The sequence below is a fragment of the Micropterus salmoides genome, unplaced genomic scaffold (genome assembly GCF_014851395.1).
Source record: "Micropterus salmoides isolate LMB-PRFRI ecotype aquatic unplaced genomic scaffold, ASM1485139v1 Ms_hic_scaffold_2, whole genome shotgun sequence".
NCBI classification, from domain to species: Eukaryota; Metazoa; Chordata; class Actinopteri; order Centrarchiformes; family Centrarchidae; genus Micropterus; species Micropterus salmoides.
This window is the reverse complement of record NW_024041150.1, coordinates 51,068,828-51,089,161: the sequence shown is the minus strand read 5'-3', so window position 1 is coordinate 51,089,161 and position 20,334 is coordinate 51,068,828. Positions and strand designations below refer to the sequence as shown.

General features: G+C 39.1%; 2 protein-coding genes across 3 annotated transcripts in view; one reads left to right on the top strand and one right to left on the bottom strand.

Moving 5' to 3' along the window:
- LOC119912601 (zinc finger protein 2-like) overlaps positions 1-20,334 on the top strand; it is a 746,717-nt gene that overhangs the window by 614,335 nt on the left and 112,048 nt on the right. The gene's annotated exons all lie outside the window — the stretch shown is intronic.
- The window catches only part of LOC119912663 (zinc finger protein 239-like), a 136,334-nt gene continuing 128,868 nt past the window's right edge, over positions 12,869-20,334 (bottom strand). For both annotated transcript variants that reach the window (XM_038731950.1, XM_038731949.1), the window contains one exon: positions 12,869-15,008. In XM_038731950.1, coding sequence (XP_038587878.1) covers positions 14,061-15,008 — 948 coding nt within the window. In that variant the 3' untranslated portion in view covers positions 12,869-14,060. The remainder of the gene's footprint in view (positions 15,009-20,334) is intronic.

Below are 20,334 nucleotides of genomic sequence, written 5' to 3'. Positions count from 1 at the left end.
GATGTGCTGCTGACATCAGAGGTAATGCCCAACCATTTACCTCTGCCGCCCACTCCTTCATTTTGCTCCCAGGATGAGCTGAGAGATGGTCTCAAGCATGTTCGACTACCTGTGTTTAGGTTTAAATTTTTCATAGCTAAATTACTAAATTATTTTCTCGCATACCAATACCACCAACCACTGATTGATTGGGAGATCACCTGGAGGGGAAGTCCTGAGCTGAGATGTTCGCCTGAGGTGAAGGTTCACGGAGGTGTTTCCGCTGCAGCCAGGTGGGAAAAGACGCCAATTTAATGTGAATTAGGGCTGGCAAATGTGCTTGAGTTAAGCAAAGAAGGAGAAGGCAACGAAGATTAACAGCATCAGTGTGCAGGAGGTCTCAGAGACGCTATTGGTATGTGAGTGATTGCTTTGTTTAAGTTTATTTGGACTCCGGTTAATGATTTGCATGCGGCAAGATATAATGGCTTTTTTTTAAAAGACCAGCGTGGCGCTTTTGAGATGCTGCTGTGCGCTTGTTTATTTTGCCTGCTTTAATTTAATTTATCAACATGGTGATTAGTTTAAGTGATTGTTTAATGGGCTTATTAGTCGTGAGTCATGATAGCAGAGGATATTGGTGCTTTACATTATTACGTCATTCAGGGTGGAAATGTAAACATGATTCGTTTCGATTTCGTCAGTAGTCGATATAATGGTTACACTTAGACGCATGATTAACTTGTATATTTAAGAGCTGTGTTTAAAGGTGAATTATTATTATTATTCGGATTGGCGCTTTTGAGATGCTGCTGTGCGCTTGTTTATTTTGCCTGCTTTAATTTAATTTATCAACATTGGGGTTTAGTTTAAGTGATTGTTTAATGGGCTTATTAGTCGTGAGTCATGATAGCAGAGGATATTGGTGCTTTACATTATTACGTCATTCAGGGTGGAAATGTAAACATGATTCGTTTCGATTTGTCAGTAGTCGATATAATGGTTACACTTAGACGCATGATTAACTTGTATATTTAAGAGCTGTGTTTAAAGGTGAATTATTATTATTATTCGGATTAATCTTTATTCTTAGATGAACTGCTCTAGGTTTTTAGATGTGATTTAATAACTCTTTGATCATGTGTTTAGTGTGAAGCAAAAATGCTGACGTTGTACATTTGGAATATTATTCAAATAAGGGGCTTGGATAGTAAATCACTGCATAGAAATTAATATTGAGCTGATGTCGTTTGTTTTGTTTTTTTCTTCTGGTTGCATTTAAAGGTTATCAACCTATCAAACTCCATTGATGTATGAATTACAACTGATACAAGATACTTTGTAAATAATATGCTGTAACAAGAATAATTAGGGTTTAGGTAACTGGGGTGGTATGTAGAGTGTGTAGGAGAAGACTGGAACTATTTTAAATGTATTAAATCAGTTGTGTTGAACGAGAGATAGTTGTGACTTCTTTTTAAGTAAATGTGTAATTTAAGATAAGTTGTTTAAAATTTGTTGTAAGAAGTTTGTTAGAGCTAGAGACATCTTCTACTGCCCTTTATGTACAGATAATATTTCATTATCATATGTAATAAACCAAGATGGAATTACTTTTTGAACTTGTTGACATGACTTGATCCTTCAAAATCAATTCTTAAGTTTTACAGTAAAACTACAGAGCTCACATTATATGGCTTTATAAGAAATAACAATTGACAGGTAACATCTGGTCGCAGTGTAAAGGTTTATAGAAAAACAACTACTTACTATTTACACTGATTAGTTAAAGCAAAAACAGCTAAATGCATCAACAGATGTGAAACGCACCTACAAATCAACAATCTCATTCATCCTCTACATCAGAAATGATGTCGCTTCTAAAATGGATAAAATTTTATCCATTTTAGTTTGAGATAGGATTTTGAAGTTTTTCAGTCGGCATATGACCCGCTCAACGTGGACACGAACATTGGCGATGCACCTAGTATTGGTGGTGTCTTCTTCAAGTTGCATGCCTCTCATGGTGAATGCTGGAATGACAAGTTTGACCTCTCTTTCATAAAGGAGATCAGTGATGGTGAAGCCTCTGTCAGCCATTACTTCATCGCCAAAGGTGGTTGTTTCATTGTTGCGTTATGTACAATGGAGCTGGTTCAATGCATTGTGTTCCCATGTCAGAGGCTTCAGACTGAGTTGTGATTTAAAGCGTAGCTGTTGTCTGAGACAGGTGGATCCTCCCACTGTGTTTCTGCATCACAGTTCAGAGGCTTCTGGATGTGGTCACCCTCACAGTTCTCCACTTCCTCGCTGATGCTCATCGATGCATCTGTGGAAATAACATAACCATAAATACATATTTTACATTAGTATTTAAAATACATAATGAGAATTAATATATAATGGCAACTATAATTATACAGAACAGTGTGTGACAGAGAGATGCATTAAAAACAAACAATATACAAAAAATATCTCTAATTTTAGCATTAATACAAAGGTCAAAATCTGAATGAGAGATGTAGATAGCTGGCGTGCAAGCATCTGCAATCTCTCCAACTCCAAGAATAATGTGAGCTATTGTAAGATTGTAATGAAGGAGCTCACATTATCATTTTAAATATGAAATATTTAGGTGGACAATAATAATCATGCACGATTCATTGTATTTTATTAACTGCTCGTTACTGTTCTGTAAATGTATTTATAGAACGACTCACAAATCTAACAAGCACATAGCTAGCTAAGTTAGCTTACCTGAATCTTTAGCGGGGTATCGTGGCCGAGCCATTTCTCAGGGTAAGGGTGTTCATCGGTCGGCTTCCCGTCCATAAAATGGTACGAACACACATATGGGCGCTTGGGTGGACACTTCAAGTTTAGCGCCTTCAGCCTGAGGTGCTCCTCCTCTTTAGGTGGTGGGTACAAACTGTAAAGTGCGCCTCAACACTCCGACCGCTTCACGTTGTGTTCATAACATCGTTGCTGCAACTGTTCTCTCCTCTTGATCAATTGTTATGGCAGCCCCTAACCGAACAATTAATACTTGACATAACGTATTTTCTTCGTCTATTGTTACGGCTATACAGTGGTGGCTAGTAGCTAGCATAGGTTCCTCTCAGCAAGTAGGATGACAAAATGAACGCAATGGCGTCACCCTTGTTGCCGTGGGAAATAAGGTGAATAAGAACAAAAAAAGTTTTTAAACTTTGAATGGTGCAATGCTGCTATACAGGAGTCACAGAACTAAAATATTGGACTGGAAAAGCAGTTTAATAGGTCTCCTTTAAAGCAGCGATTTCCAAAGTGTGGTGCGTGCACCCCTCGGTTTCCGTGAGCAGCCTCTAAGGGGGGCGTGGCAGGAAAAATGTAATGGTGGTGTAGGCTAGGAAATATAGTGTAATAACTACAAATAAAATATTATGAATAATTAGCTCACAGTAAATGGCTAGTCACACAGCTCTCTCGCTCTCCAGGCTGAGCCACCTGAACTGTACTTGCAAATCCTCATAAGGATCCTCTTTCTCTCCATCTTATCTGTTTGAGGCTGTAACACGGGGGTGTTTTTAATGTTTTTTGGCCATGAAAATGATTCCCCCCAAACCTCTGCATGGTTCGGCACGCGGGTGAACTGTGGATTGATTGCAAAGTTTAAGAATCATAGTATGAGAAAAAGTTTTACTGCCACTGTTATTTTTTAAAGTAATAAATATATAACGTTACACTGCGATGCAGAGTTGCAGTGAAAAGACAGAGAAGATGGATGCATGCTGTGTTTAAGCGCAGTGAGAGTGTAGAGGGAGAGCGACTGATTTAAAAGCTGTCACTTTCAAGAGTGTCGCTGAGTGAAACCCAGTAGCTGTGATATCTGCCTTTTCACAGAAACACAAATCCGCTGCTCACTGGAGCAAAGGGTTGACAGGCTGTAAATAAACACGTAAAAAGAATAAAACTTTTAATAAATGTTTTTTTTTAAATGTAACCCTAACCCTGGTTCGTCAGTCTGCAGTTTGTACTTACAAATAATACCATTAAAATCATGCCAATGATAAATTGTTGTGTAATTGCAGCTGTTTGACTTTAAAACCTGCAGCTCATGTTCGTTCCTGTCTCAGGTCATTCAGAGAATAATAACGCAGGCAGACTGTTTGTCACTGTGATAAACTCACCAACACACGAGGAAATATAATGACTCTGCTTCACTTTTCACCAGCATTGTTTCTGCTGCGCGCTCCCGACACAACACGGCTGCACCGCGCATGCGCCGCGCGGAAAACTCCCAGAACAAAGAAAAGAGAAACGCTCGTGAGTTTTTCTTTCAGCTTCCTCTCTTCAAGATGAAAACAGGAATCACGGAGACACTTTGGAAATCAAACCACGTCAACACAAACCCTGGAGCGGGTTTTCAGGCTCTGATCTCTAACAACAGAATGAACGGATGATACACGGACCCTCGAGACTCTTCCTCGTGTCTTTGTCTCGTGATGAAGTCATGAACACTGACCTGAACATCGGTGCTATCAGAGCACGAGGCTGCTGTTTGGCTCCTGTGGTCCGGGTTCTGGTTCTCCATCGTCCTGCAGGTCTGTGACTGGTGGACCGTGTTGTCCTGGACTGAGTCTGGATTCTGGTCTCGGAGCACTTCCGGATCCCGCGGAGCCTCCGCGTTCTCGCTGTGACGGCGCCCCGCCCCTTAGTTACTGTCGCTAAGGCCGTTTAGAAACATGGCTCCTTGATTTCAGGCAGAAGATGAAGTTTAGTTAGTTGGTTTCCTGAAACCAGCTGATCATATTTGATGTGTATGAGGGAGTGTGCTTCACACAGAGCAGAGTTTTAATGAAGCGCTTGTTATTATCACATCAGAGGCTCATGAAAATATCCTGCTGAAGCTTTTTGTCATCATGTTTTTACACAAAGAAAGAAATACTTCATGTGTCACATTTAATGTTGAATTTACAAGAAGGCAGAATCATTAAGAATTAGTCGTAGACAGCGTTTCACAAAGTTTCTAAAGTGTCCTCTAACTCAACAAGTCACTAAACTGCAGGATTGTTGAAGGGAGTCTGGGACTTTCTCCCCGGGCCACAAAGGAGTAGCTATATTACGGTTACTGTTTAAATGGTGAAATCAGATGAAACAGACAGTTTGTTTACAAACATCTGCTGCTTCTCTCGGCAGCTAAGAGAGTCCAAACACATCATTAACATCACAGTGAAGCTGTTTGTTCACTTAACGGGCCATCGTGTGTTTGTCCAGGTCGGCTCTCTATTCAAATGGGGATCAGCTGCTTGAAAAGGCGACTGATGCGCATTTTCACCTCTCTTCAGAGGCCTGTACCACAAAGCAGGATTTCAGCTTATCCAGGTAACTCCGGGGTTAACTCTGGGTTTTCAGAACCACGAAGGTGGTTCACTTCTTACCAGAGTAGATCTCCATGGTAACTGATGCTGAACGGCTAACTTGCTCCGGAGCAGGTTATGTTCCAGATAAGAGATCAACTTTGTGAAAACGTCGCCTACTGACCAATCAGCTCTCCTGGAAAATGACATCACCATCTGTAGGAGATCCCACAGACTGTTTTAGCCAATAGGCTGCTTTATGTTTGCAGCGGTGATGTGAAGAAACTCTTGACTATAGCGATATAATCCTTCAGAGACTGATTAAAAGCCTTAGGCTATTGTTGCCTACAGGTTTTTTACATACAGCTAGATAAGCCTACTTACTGCTTTGAAATGTGTTTTAATATTTTTTTATTTGCTACTAGTTCATTTCACACAGCCTGACGCAGACGTTAAAATAAATAGGTTTTATTTTTCTTATGTGAGGCTGAATATTTTGAGCAGTTTGGTAGGGATAGTGAAATACTAAATTTTAATATGAACGTAGGCTATTTATTTTAGGTTAGTATAGCTTTCTTAGGCCAACTACAGAGACTGTAGTCATGTCACCCCCCCCCCCCCCACCTATTGCGATATGGGCGCAAAACAGTGAATTTTCAGTAGTTTAAATGTTGAGATTCAGTCTTTCAACCCCTATTTGAGCACATTTTATGGCATGAATTGAGTTTTTGTTTCATTGCTTTGTGAAGTTAATTTAGAACAATGTCTGGAACACATTTGAGTGTGTTAAATAAATTAATCTCATTTTTGAAGTGACAAGTTTTTTAAAGTGAGGTGGAAGACCACTTATCTTTTAATGTGGAAACGCAGACACACAGCCGAGCTGAAAGAATTAGGCTGATATTTTCATACAGCTCATAAGAACACATCAAATCAAGGCATTATTATAGACTACGCCTGTTTATTTAGGCATTCACACTGTCTGCGATTTTCTGTCTCCCTGCATGTGTCAGATTCAGGCGTGCTACTGTATTTCTGTAGTGTTACAGTTTAATCCTCGTTCATAAAATATGACCCTCTGCTGACAGTGGACTTGTTCATGTCTGCGTTTGGTCATCTGCTGCTAACACCGCCGCTTTTATGTTAACGAGCTCCCGGCTGGATTGGGAAACCCTGGGTTGACTTACCGAGTTGATAACCAGCTTTGTGGTGCCGCTTATCCCGATCGTGATTGTTAGGGTTAGTTAAGCCAGATAACAAAAACATACCCTGGGTATGTTGAACTCGCTTCGTGGTGCAGGCCCCAGGTGATCAGCTTGAATAGGAGGCAGAGAGCTGAACATGTGGACATCAGTTGGCTATTCAGCTGCATTAATGAGCAGCCCAAACAGATGCAAACACAACTGAAGGAAAACTGTGTGTTGTGAATGTAGCCTGCAAACCTCTTTAGTCTCCGTTAATACAGAAGAAATTAGAAATATAACAACATGTTAATGTGATGCTGCAGACACACATTTCACAACACTGAGACTCTCCACTCGGTCCCAGCAAAAGTCAGTGGGGATTAAACTGTGGATCACTTTTCATTGCTTTGACACAAAATGCATTTAATGACCACATCTTTCAGTTCATCATCTGTTTTATCAGACAAACTCTATGTATTTACATTTTATTTTACTTTTGTAAAACCTGATAAATTTATATTCAAACCAAACAAAACACACATTATTGTAAATTAGACTGATTGTTTGCAACATGTATCTACACCTGAAAAATAAAAATGCATAAACTCCTCTTTGGCTCGTACAACAGCGAGCCTCTCATTTCACTCCTTGATGACCTCTATGAAAGACTTGGGGCAGCACTGAAGAGCTGGAACAAGTTGGACACAATAAATATGAGTAGTTTTTGTTTCTTCAGCTTCAAGGTCATTAAGGTCAAATGTAAAATGCTGTTAAAATCTGTGAATAAGATCTATTGACAACAAGACGGGCAGCAAACATTATTGAAGCTCCAGCAGCTGCTGGATGTCTTCCATCCTGTCCAAACCATGGCCTAAACACAGAACCAGGACTCTGCAGTGGACTGTGGGCCGTCACACACTAAGTGCGTTCGAGATGACTGCGGCTGATTTTTGCCGACTTGATAGTCCAACGTGAGCTGCAGGTGACAGTAGGGGCTGCCCATTCTACCTGCATCAGCTTACTGTGAGCGCTCCTCTCAAAACTTCCAGGTAATTGTCATGTAACTTGCAATACAAATCTTTATCTTCTTCATAAATTTGAACTGTCATGCTATTACTCAAATTTAGACACGACAAGATGTATTGCGGGTCGGCTAGGTGATGCAAACCCTGGTTGCCCCAGCTACATTTACTACACTGCTGTACTCAAGTTCAACACAGGTATTTGTACTTTATTCTTATCTTTTACTTCACAACACAGAGGGAAATATTTGACTTTTTTTCACTCCATTTATCTGACAGCTTTAATTACTTTACAAATTAAGATTTTTACACACAAACACATGAAGAGTTCATAAAATATGATGTTTTGTTATGAATTAAGCTACCCAGCAGTTTAAACAAGTACAACTGAAACTATTTTATTGAATTAGTTGAGTGACAGAATAATAATCATTGACTATTTTAAGTCATTTTTCCTGTAAAAATATTTCATGGTTCAGCTTCTCACACAGGAAGATTTGCTGCTTTTCCTTTTAATTATTTACTAATGTTTAATATATTATTTATAACAAATTACCATAATCACCATCATTGTCCCTACCCATCACTTTGTGTTGAAAAGTGGTTGGGACATTTAAGGGCTCGGATTAGGGGTGTGAAAAAACTTAGACCATGAGGGGTGACATTGCACAAATTCATTAGAATAAGACAAGAAAATATTTTAATACCATTTAGAAAAGAAACACAAAAATCAGATGACAGGTTACAATTATCAGAATATAAAAAATATTGCAGAATTCAATAGAGTAATAAATAGCTTATTACGTTTGGACAACACAGATCTTTCTTCTATTTTTACATGCCTGCATTGCATGTTTATTTATTGCGCAAATAAATCTTTTTCATAGGTGGGTGCAGTTTTTTAAAACGTTTTTAACAAATGCCTTCAAAAAGTGATGGGGACATATCTCCAGCATCCCCAGTGTAAATGACACCTATAACCGTAACTCCCTCTGCTCGCTGTTCAGCAACTCCATGCTCACAACCTCACCTTCACTCTCCTCCTGCTGTCTCACTCTTGCTCTTTTTACCAGAACAAAAAAAGACAATGAAATATTTCTTAATGACAGAAATTCTATCTATTATTTTCTCACATAATGATCATTATGAAATAAATAAAATAAAAAAAACACCTTCCTGTCTGTACTGGATGCTGGACAGCAGCTTACCTTTCAATCTGGATTAAAATAATTCAGTCTGATACGTTCATTTAGATTGAATTATGGCCGTTAAATGACATCTATAGATACAGACTTTATCATTCCCATCATGAAGGGCAATTTATTTGAGAAGCAAATAGTGACCTGCATCCTGTATGCAGACTTGCATGTACAAATCACCAGCAGTAAATATTGTGCGAGGACTAATATTGAACTACAAGAAGCCAGATACTTGCAAGCCTTTAATTAGTGTTATGTAAAGCTTTTGATGGGACATTTAAGTCCTAGAGAAGTAGTGACAGCTATGTGCAGAGGGGGTCCAATTTGATTTTGTTGTCATGGGGCCCAAAATTCCTGGCGGCCCCCCCTGAAGATTTTGCAAGTGCAAGTTGCGCATACACTGAGGGCTAAGCCCCCCTGCCTTTCAACCCTAGTGAATTCCCTGCGTAAATCATTCATTTATATAAACAACCTTGACCCATAAAGAACTGAGAGTGGCCCATTGGGTAATTTCTATACTGACACTGGGCCGGCCCCGTCACAGCCTTACTAGCCCTAACTGTTTCATGCCTTCACCGTTTTAGTCTGGACGGGAGGTGCAAACGTTGCAAAAGGTCTCTTTTAAAATGAAAACACAGTTGTGTGCATGGGGCCTTAGAACATTTGCAGGTCCAAAGAATGCTATTCAAGTACAGTATTTACTGTGACTGCACTGTATATTGGTTCAACCAGAGTGTGATTTTGCTCTGTAGTTTGGCTGCATACAAACATACATACTAAGCTGTTGATAAGGATCCTATTTAAAGTGCCTGCTGTCTGAATTTAATAACCTGATAGTGGAAGGAATAAAAGATTTGGAGGATGATTACTATGGATGCATGTATGTATGATTGCTTTTATTTTATTTTATTTTCCTGTGTGTGCATCTGTGGGTATATGCTCATGTATATCCTAGCCTTTTAGGCAACATCTGCATATTTATTTAATTTATTATAGCCAATAAATGCAGAAAGTTTAGTTAGTCAGAATAAAGCAAATATAATAAATATCATGAAATAATTTAATTTAGGTTCTGCCTTGGTGCCTAGACCAGCCAACAGATGCCTGACAACAAAACAGCCCACATTACCTTAGAACTGTAGAGTACCACTGACCTGTAGACCACTGCAGACCTGTAGACCACTAACTTCACTAACAGAATCAGCTGCCCTGCCAATCTCCTGCTTCTCGCGCTCCTAAAATATCTTTGGGGGTGTAATTGCAGACTGATGGACACACGGATGTACAAGTATAAATGCTGGCTACGACCCTACGCAGGAGGATAAATCAAGCTTTAGCCCTGTAGGCAAACTGCAGGGGGACCAGCAAGGGGCCTGTAATGTCCTTAAGGTGAGCAAACACTAGTCTTTCAAAGGACTTCATGTCTACAGATGTCAGGGCGACAGGCCTGTTGTCATTTTTCTCTAAGAATTTACCTCTTTGATGCTGTATGTTCTAATAGCTCTTACTAGTATTTATTGTCACTTTTATAAAATACTGCATTGATGCTTATTTATGCTTGTCTGTTGTTTCTCAAATCTAAGTCGCTTTGGATAAAAGCGTCTGCTAATTGAGTAAATGTAAATACACAATTACATGAAACAAACAATGCACAGTCCTATTCTAGGAACAGTACAGGCCCTCAGTTATACTGACACCTGCTGGTAGAAAGGGGAAACAGCTTGGTTCATTCTTTGGAAACCACATTAAATATGAATTTAATATTAAAAATATAGCACTGACAGTAACAACTCTGCATCCACATTAATTTCTTGGGTTAACCTATATTAACCTACAACTGTACTGCATCAAAAATGCACTTAAAAAAATGTGACTCTTGCTGTTTGAATAAATGCGCAATATTATAGTGCATCATCAACTACTGTTACTAACTTATTTCTCTCGGTCCAGGTTTATTTATTTATTTTCATCTAAAATCACCCTGGTATAACGTTAGTGCTGCATAATGTTACAGATCTGACCGTTTTACAGACTTGGCTTTTATTTTAACATGTTGTTTACCATTACTTCCAGGTCACCTGGCTCACCTGTCTTTCTTTTGTTAACATCTATCTTCAAACGGAGAAATAAAAATAGGAATTTCAAAAAACCAAAATCGGACCGTTATCTGAATTACTTGTTTTTCTCGTTTCTTCGTTTTTGGTTCGACACCACAAACAAAAAAAAGGTGGTTTTCTCATTTGTTCATTTCATTGTTCAAACGAAAAAACAAACTATCAGAATGTACACGGACCCATGGTATGAACAAAGTGATGTGGGGCTAACTGTGTTTAGAGTATTGGAAATGTGACTACAGATTGGACTAAAGGTTGTGGCATCCACACTAACACTAGTGTTTTATAGCAAACTAAAATAGCTTCCTTCCTTTACCTCAAGTAAACATTCCTTAAGTTCAGCAACAACTTGTCCGTCTGTGTCTCAATATTCTTGCTTGTCTTTGTTGAGTAGATGTCTGCACTATAATAAAAAAATCTAATAAGTGTTTTTCTTATTATTTAGTGGGGCTTAGGACCATGTTAGGGCACACCAGCCCCAAAGGTTTGTCGGTCCACCGGGCATTTGTCCGTTATGCCAGATTACCAGGCCACTCCTGCCAGTGGCAGACTTGTGACTGTCAGTGAGCAGCCTGTAGCTCTGATCACAGTCAGCAACTTCCACTAACACTAGAGACAAGCACACAACAGGAAGCTGGACAGACAAATGTCTCCACACAACAAGATGATATCAGTGAGTAAGTGTGACGTGTAACCCTTTCTAATATTCCTGATACTAATATTCCTCCAGAAGTGTAAAAGGGAAGAACAGCAGCAGCAGAGTCTCTGAACGTGTTCATGATGATTCAGCAAATGAAAATGATTCCATGTGTGTGGAATCCAAATCAGAAATGAATCATAAAAACTCTGCCACTCTGTCTGCTTCCTCTTCTTCGATCAAAAGGCTTCTCTCTTCTTCCTCTTGTTGTTTCCTACTTCATCTCAGCTCCTTCAGGAGAGCTATCTGTCTTCTTCTTCATTCTCTAATCTCAGTCTGCTGTCACACTTCATATACTTCACAAACAAACCACATGTAGGATCTTTTTCTCCATCTTTATTACTCCCTCACATCTGGGGCCTGAATCCCGAAGTTGGTTTAGCTGAGTCTGGGTCTCTCTGGGTGATCTGGTCTCACTGAGTGAAACAATGGCCGTCCTGGATAACCAGTATCATGAAGTTGCTTAAGGACTGGCTCTGTTATCTCTGGATTTTCCATCTAGCTCTAAAAGTGTTGATGTGAAACAGGACGAGTTGGTAGTTACAACATCATCACAACCATGAAGGAAGAGCTTCATCTGAGACCTGCTGAATATATATTAGATTTCAGACAGATGGTACAGGAAGCTTTCAGCTGACATGTGAGACAATAAGACTTTAAAACAGAAACAGTATCTGAGATTAAATTCAGGTCCATGCAGGTTCCAGTAAAGACACTAGTCATAGTCTTCTGAAGCCAACAGGGTTTTAGTGACTGTACACGTCAGTTTAACAGAGGTGGTTCAGTGCTGGATTGTTTCTGATTTCTCTTCAGTCTTTTCTCTAAATGTTTAAATGTTGGAATGAACACTTTGTTCTATTTTATACAAAAAGAAAGAAATCAGATGTGATGTCACAGATTACTGTTTGTTGAGTTAGTTACTAAAACTACAGATGAAACGAGTCACGGCTCAATAAGACCTGATGTCGATGAAATTGAACTGTGAGTATTATTTAAGAAAAGGCCTTTTCAGAGTTGAAGGGAAAGGAGGAAATATTCTAAACATCATCATTAAAGATCAATGGAAATGTGTGGTAAGAGCCAATTATTGGTACAAACAGATGAACAATAATAAAACAGTCAAGCAAAATGTCAGAGAAAAGATGGAGAAAAAACGTCTTGTCAGTCGTATTAAGATGTTCACCAGTCTTGTTTCAAAGTTTTAACACTAATTTAAAAAGCTTACAAACAACAGTTGACGAAGCAGCCATTAATACTTTTTTTATATACCAAATTCAATTACAAAAACATTTGATATAGTCTGAACAGATTGAACCAGGTCCCAACGTGCAACACAGCGTGAAATAACTTTTTATTCCCTTTAGCAAAAATGCATCCTAGACTAATGTCTTACACAGTGGTTTGTTATATTAACTAATGGTAAGAATAAAAGCAGGCAAATAAGACATTTAATGCTACAGAATAATTGTGGAGTCTACAAGAACAGCCTTCCTCAGCCTCGAGCCACAGTGGAAACTTTTTGTCACAGGAAAGCATGAAACAAACCAATCTCACACAAGGTCATTATCAAAACACTGGCACACTTACTTGAAATTATACCACCACGTAAGATGAGCAAAGTACATAAAATAATGACATATAGGGGATTATTAAAAGTACATGTAGGTAAAATCAATAACTAAGTATCAGTACATCAATGAATGCTCTCACCTTACTGTTTAAGCAGAAACATCATTAGACAAAAGAAATTAGACATGCTTCATGACAGCGACTTAAAAAAAAAACAATCACCACATCTGTTTGTTCCCGCTTTCTCTTTCTCCAGCAGCCTTCCTCTGTGCTTGCTGTAGATGCGCCCACTACATTTACATTTATTCCTTTAGATGATGCTTTTATCCAAGGCGATAAAATGGGTCCTCATGGGTGCACATCAGTTAAAAACAGGACAGTGATTATCTGTCTCTCAGTCAATGTTTAGTTAAAACTCTGTACTAATGCAAGATGGAAAACAGGGATTGACATTGACTATGTTGATTAGTAGGGCAGACTGGGACTAGACATATCTCAGCTAATAAGCATGACATATTCAGTTAAGTCTAAGTATAAATAGTATTTTACATTTGAAACTGAATTAAAGGAGACTGAGTTTGAATGAAGCCTGATGCAGCTGATGACATATATATATATATATATATAAGTATTGTTTTCTGTAATTTACAGGGGCCATGCTTAGCTTTGTCAGCAGAGTAAATGTTGGCCAGTAAGAGTACTATTGATCCACAGCCAGCCTCAGCCAGTACAAGCACAGTCAGTGATGTACAGACCTTAATGGAACAGTTGCTGCTTTAGATTGCCCCCCCTCCCCAATCTCAACAGACTTAATGAGGACCGAGTTAGTGCACAGCGGTCCATTCAAAGCAGCACTGGATTGTTTCTAGGAGGGGTTTACATTCAGGCTTATTACAGAGACAGCATGAGCAGGAGGCTGGAGGAAATAACTTGCTTCGCTCTGAAAAAATTTCAAAACTAAGCAGTGTGACTGCATTGGTGGAGTTTAAGGCTACTACCATTAGTAAAGTTTTTCCCACATGTTTTACATGAGTACTGTTTCTCTTTGGTGTGAACACATCTGTGTTTGTTTAGGCCACCTGATGAAGTGAAAGTTTTCCCACATTGGTCACACCAGTACGGTTTCTCTCCAGTGTGAACACGTCTGTGTACAATAACGTCACTGGATTTTGTGAAACTTTTCCCACACTGCTCACAGCTGTACGGTTTCTCTCCAGTGTGAACACGTTGGTGAGTTTTTAGAGCATCTGATTGACTGAAAGCTTTCCCACATCCGTCACACCAGTACGGTTTCTCTCCAGTGTGAACACGGCTGTGTACTAATAGGTCACCTGATGTAGTGAAAGCTTTCCCACACTGTCCACAGCTGTACGGTTTCTCTCCAGTGTGAACACGTTGGTGTTTTTTTAGGGCACCTGATGTAGTGAAAGCTTTCCCACATTGTTCACACCAGTGCGGTTTCTCGCCAGTGTGAATATGTCCGTGTGTTTTCAGCTGATCTGATCGAGAGAAACTTTTCCCACACTGTCCACAGCTGTACGGTTTCTCTCCAGTGTGAATACGTCTGTGTGTTTTTAGGTGACTTGATTGACAGAAACTTTTCCCACACTGTCCACAGCTGTACGGTTTCTCTCCAGTGTGAATACGTAGGTGTTTTTTTAGGGCACCTGATGTAATGAAAGCTTTCCCACAATGTTCACAGCTGTATGGTTTCTCTCCAGTGTGAACACGTTGGTGGGCTTTTAGAATATCTGATCTAGTGAAAGCGTTCTCACATTGGTCACAGCTGTACGGTTTCTCTCCTGTGTGACCTCTCTGATGACTCCTTAAATGTCCAGATGTTGTGAAGGATTTGTCACAGAGCTGACAGTAGTGACGTTTGAGTCCCTCTCTTCCTCTCCGTTTCTATAGCAACAGACAGATATACAGAGAGAAAGACAGTAAGTGATATGTCATGTTGGCAAGTGCTACCTAGAAGCAGCTGACACTAAATGAGACCAGTGTAAATCTGTTTCCATCACAACACCGAAAGTCATTCATGCCAATTTTTACGAAGATAAAGTTGCTGTTTGTGCAATTTTTTGACGCAATTATAATACATCTTGTGGTCTCTAATTTTGAGTAATAGCATGACAGCTTACATTTAGGAAGAAGGTAAAGATTTGTATTGCAAATCACATGACAATTACCTGGACGTTTTGAGAGGAGCGCTAGAGAGGAGACAGAGCAGTGAACTTTTACGTGCCAGTCTGTTATTGTTATGACAGAAAACTGTGTCCTCTTACATATAATCCTTTATGTATGATCTTTTATGTATGATCTTTTAATATTATTATTATTATTATTATTACTTATTACTACTTACTTAGTAATTACTACTATTATTATTACTACTAACCCCTTATGTCTGTCCACATTTACTAGGGTTTAGGTCAGAGCTGTGAGATTATTTTGGTGTTTTCCTCTCTTGTTGTTCCTCTCCTCGAATGTTCATTCAAGGCAAATAAATTCTTCGAAGACAACGGTTGGTTGTAACTCAATTATTTGCTCAACCCCACCAGGAATATAATTTCCACGACATTCTACAGCTGCTCTACCAGGCAAACAGTTATAATGATTAATGATGAATTACCTTATTAAGTACAGTTAAATGTTGTTTACAAGTGAATGTGAGAAACGCTGTATTGTTCTGCATAAGAAATAAGAGAATATATGAATGTTGTTTTAATTTGGGGGGGGGCTTTGTTATCTTATGGTGTCCCATGCTACTTCAGACTAACAGGAAGTTGGCCATTTTGAATTTTATGGCCATTTTTGGATGATTTATACACTTTGTACTTTAACGAACTCCTCCTAGGCATTTAGTCCGATCGACTGCAAATCTCCGCAGGGGGATTGGGAGCCTTTCACGCAGCCATGTGTGTAGTGGCACTATAGTAACTTTTCGTTAACCAACCAATCACAGCCTGGAGGAGGCGGGAAGTTACAAAAAGGTTTAGGCACTACAGCAAACTTTAGAAATGTTTAATTCGTTTTTCTGTATGCACAGTTTTGTTTTGTATTTCAGACAAGTTGAATTTCATAAACAAATGAGACACTGACAACCATGTAGAGCAATTTTCTTACACACAATAATTTAGTGAATGGAAACAATCCACAGAAACTAGGCTACTAATGGTAAGCTGTACTATTATCTGAAATTATAATGAATACACAAACATTAGCACTAATCAAACCTTAACCACAATGGTGTAGGCCAGTGATCACTAATAGGCGGACCGCGGTCCGGATCCGCACCCAGCCACCGTCCTCTCCGGACCACCGACCTACAGCAGATTTATTATTGAGACTTACTACCTCGTGACGGAGCGTTTCTATTTTAACCCGCGCAGCTTTTCTAGAATTTACTGTACTGGTTTAGCAGACCAGGAAACTCACAGACCAATCGCGTGTGCTTCAATCGTCTCATGTGACGCTGCTCAGCCAATAAAATGTGTGCAATTTCGATGCTTGCAAGTTGAGTCCGCGAGATTCACCAGAGACGTTTTGGAGAACACACGAATTGGAGAGACGAAAGGAAAGACGAAAAGAGATTTCATATGGCTTTTAATCAAGAATATACAGATTTTTATGTGTACATTCCTCCCACGGGCAGTTCAGAACCAGATTATCTCATAGATCTCCAATCCTAGCTGGCAGGACAAGCTAGAGCTCACGTTTCTCACCGAACAAGAGAAGGTAGGGAGGAGGCATTACAGCTGTTCATTTGTTATGATGTGTTGAGTGTTTATTATAAAATTGTTTAAGACCACAATTCATCAGTTCAAGCTACACTTTTTATTTAATTTTTTTTCAAAAATTTGGCACTTTATTATAGTTTACTTAAATTTAGAATTTATTATTAGAGTAGTTATTATTTATTATCCCTCCAGTTTGATGTGAAAACTGACATCAAATGAAACATGAAATATAATTTGATTTGACAGTCCGTTGTTGACTAAAAACATATCTTGATACAACTATACGTTATGGTACTAAATGATAACGCAAGTTAGTCGTTTTGATGTTCCGGACCTTTGCTTCGGGCAATTTTCTCTATCTGGACCTCTTTGAATTATAATTGAATACCCCTGGTGTAGGCTAATATCAGAAAACGGTTTTATTTGTGAAACAGCTAAATGTCTACCAACTATCTGTAGGCAGATTATCCAAATAAAGTGTAACCTGTAAATACAATACTGTAAATACAAACATTATACTTTCTATTTAATGTTATATATATATTGTGTTTATCAAATGGTCAGAAATAAGGGTAATTAGGTAAGTCATTGCCTTTACTGAACTGTTGCGCAAGTCACCCGCCAAAGGCCCATTCTGAGCCAGGAAAAACCTTGTTAGCCTTAAAGCCAACTGGTTGTCTGTGGTATCAATATACTCAAACGATCTAATAAAATCCTTTATTGGACTTTGGATAACACACTGGCTAGTGTGATTGGCCTATAATTATCCACACTTCCAACACTGCCAGCCTCGTCTTTAATGACAGGCACAACCTTGAGTCTGGAAATATTCCATGGGTCACAAAAACATTAAAACAAAAAGACAAGAAGGGCTACAACCTTTGAGCTTGTATACTTAAGTTGCCCTACTGCTAATCGATCTGAGCCACTTGCTTTATTATTATTATTATTAGATAGCTGAGGTATTGCTTGATGGTTATGATTCCAAACGTGTCCCTGTTGGAAATATTTAATAATAAAGCTTTTCCTCCACAACTCTGCTATATTAGAGCCTCTTAGTTGTTCATTATTTTTCATTATTCATATACATGTTTAAGAGGGCTGGAGAGAATAACCCAATAACCCCCCGTGTCATACTCAGTTACTAACGGCAAAGGGAGCAGAGACTATTGCCCCATCTGACAAGCATACTCTGGCTGTCATACCAGTATGCTAAGATTCTTATCATGCTTTCAGGCACGCCATGCTTTGAGGCACGCCTGAAACACTTCCGGGGTGTCGCCTACAAAAAGTTCAAAATAATTCAACTTCGGCAACAGGCAGCGTGTGCGTGAGTCGAGCACTTCACTAACAGGGACATTTGCTACTGAACCGTTTCTGCTGCTCGCTGATAAGAAAATTGTTTCTGCTGACACCTGGAAAAAACCCTAAAGGTGTGTTCACACTGAAAGTGAATTTAATATTCGCTTCACTTTACTCACGTGAGTTTGACCGCTGGACATTTTTAGTGTTCACACACAAGGCATTTTAAACGAATAAACACAGCCCTCGGATACTACAGCTATATGAACTCAAAGTAAACCCTTTGCTGCAATTTATTTGCGATAAAAAGATCAAACTGATGCTGAAATAACTACAATTTGATGTAGATTTGTTAAACAGATGAATTCATGCTTTGTCAGGTCTGTCAGCAGCTCTGTCAGCCAGTGGATTGTCATTACACCGCTCGCCTGGTCCTCTCCAAACAACGCTCCGAAGCCGCCGGTGATGCTTGGACAATCTCACCACTGAAAAGTTTTCACAAGATTGCATCGAGGGAATTTCTCACCCAAGTTGAAAAACTCACGCAAACCAGTGAATTTCACGACTAACGCCTCTTTTCTCTTTTGCGCTGCCCAGAGCGAATTTGCGTCTTTGCATTGACTTGAATATAATCAAGCCACCCAAAACCCTGAATTCGCTTTCAGTGTGAACACACCTTAACTTGTTTTAACAAGCTAGCAAACTTATTTATTTAAAGTGTTTGCACACCATATGTTATTGTACTTTTGAGTATATAGCAGTACATTTAAATACCAAGTGCGCAATACACTACCTTACAATTCATTAGGGCTGCAGTTAATGACTATTTTCGTGGGCTACTAATCTGTCAATTATTTATTTGATTAGTTGACTAGTAACAATTATTTGTCACCCCCTCAACCTAACGTTAACCATTTAACTAATTAAATATCTTTCAAGTGAATTACTGATCTCCAACACACAGTCTAACTAACGTTATCATTAAGTGAATGAAGTTTACTATTCAGAATTAAAACCAGTATCAATACCAGGGGGAAACCAGGGAAGACGGCAAGACAGCGTAGGCTAACTTTAAAACTTTTAACAAAGATTTGCGCTTTGGAACTATATAAAATAAAAGCAAATTAAAAGCAAGTACTATAACCACAACTGTACACTAACAATGTTTATTTAGAACAATAAAGCAACAGCCCGCTTTCACACTGTATCATTCTGTAGTTTATTTTTGCTTATGGGTTTTAGGCAATAACTTAGTGGAGAATGCTCTGTAGGCTGCATCACGAGCCAGATGTTCCTTGATGTACTTTAAACCATTACTAATAACTTTTTAAAGCTGGTCTCCGACATTGCCAGCGTTGTGTTGGACAGATTTGTGCTGTGGTGTTCATGAGAGACAACTCCACTATATTATCGGCTCAGAAACTCCCTTTATAGTGCATGGTAAAGTACTGCCCTTATTCAGGGATCTCACCTCCTTCCAAAAGCAAAATGTTATTATTACAAAGTAGGTTTTCAGCCATAGAGTCCGCTCTCATGTAGGGCTAAAACGATTAGTTGACATAATCAACGATGTTTACTATAAAAAATTGTCGACATGAAAATTTCATTGTCACTGCATCGTTACAGAGAGGCTGGTTTTATGCTCATTTTCAGGTTCCAAATCCTATTCAGGGGTTGTACCAGAACATGTTTACATGGAATAATTAAAAAAAACAAACATATTTTTTGTCATACTACATATTGCTGCAGCTCCTCTTTTCACCCTGTATTGCAGGCTTAGCTTTAGCTATGAAGTGATACATCTTGTCTCTAAATGATCTTTGTTGGGAGTTACACATGCGCAGTTAAGGACAACTAGCCAATCAGAAGCAGAGAAAGGCGGGTCCGCAAAAAGACGGTAAACAGCATCGATTCAGCTGTAGGCTACATGATGCGGACCAGCTTGATAGGGTTAACCTCCATTGTGTTGCGACGGCCGATTTTGGTAATCTACACAAATCTACACTTTCTCAGAAGTGTATTTCTGCTAAGTTCTGCTGTTGGCCTCTAAAGAATAAAACGGTTTGCGAGATTTACGTCTTCACGTTTTTGCGCGGTGGCCTCTAGGACAAACCATATTTGGAAGTTCACTGCGCATGCGCCGCGCGGGAAACTCTCAGAACAAAGAAAAGAGAAACGCTCGTGAGTTT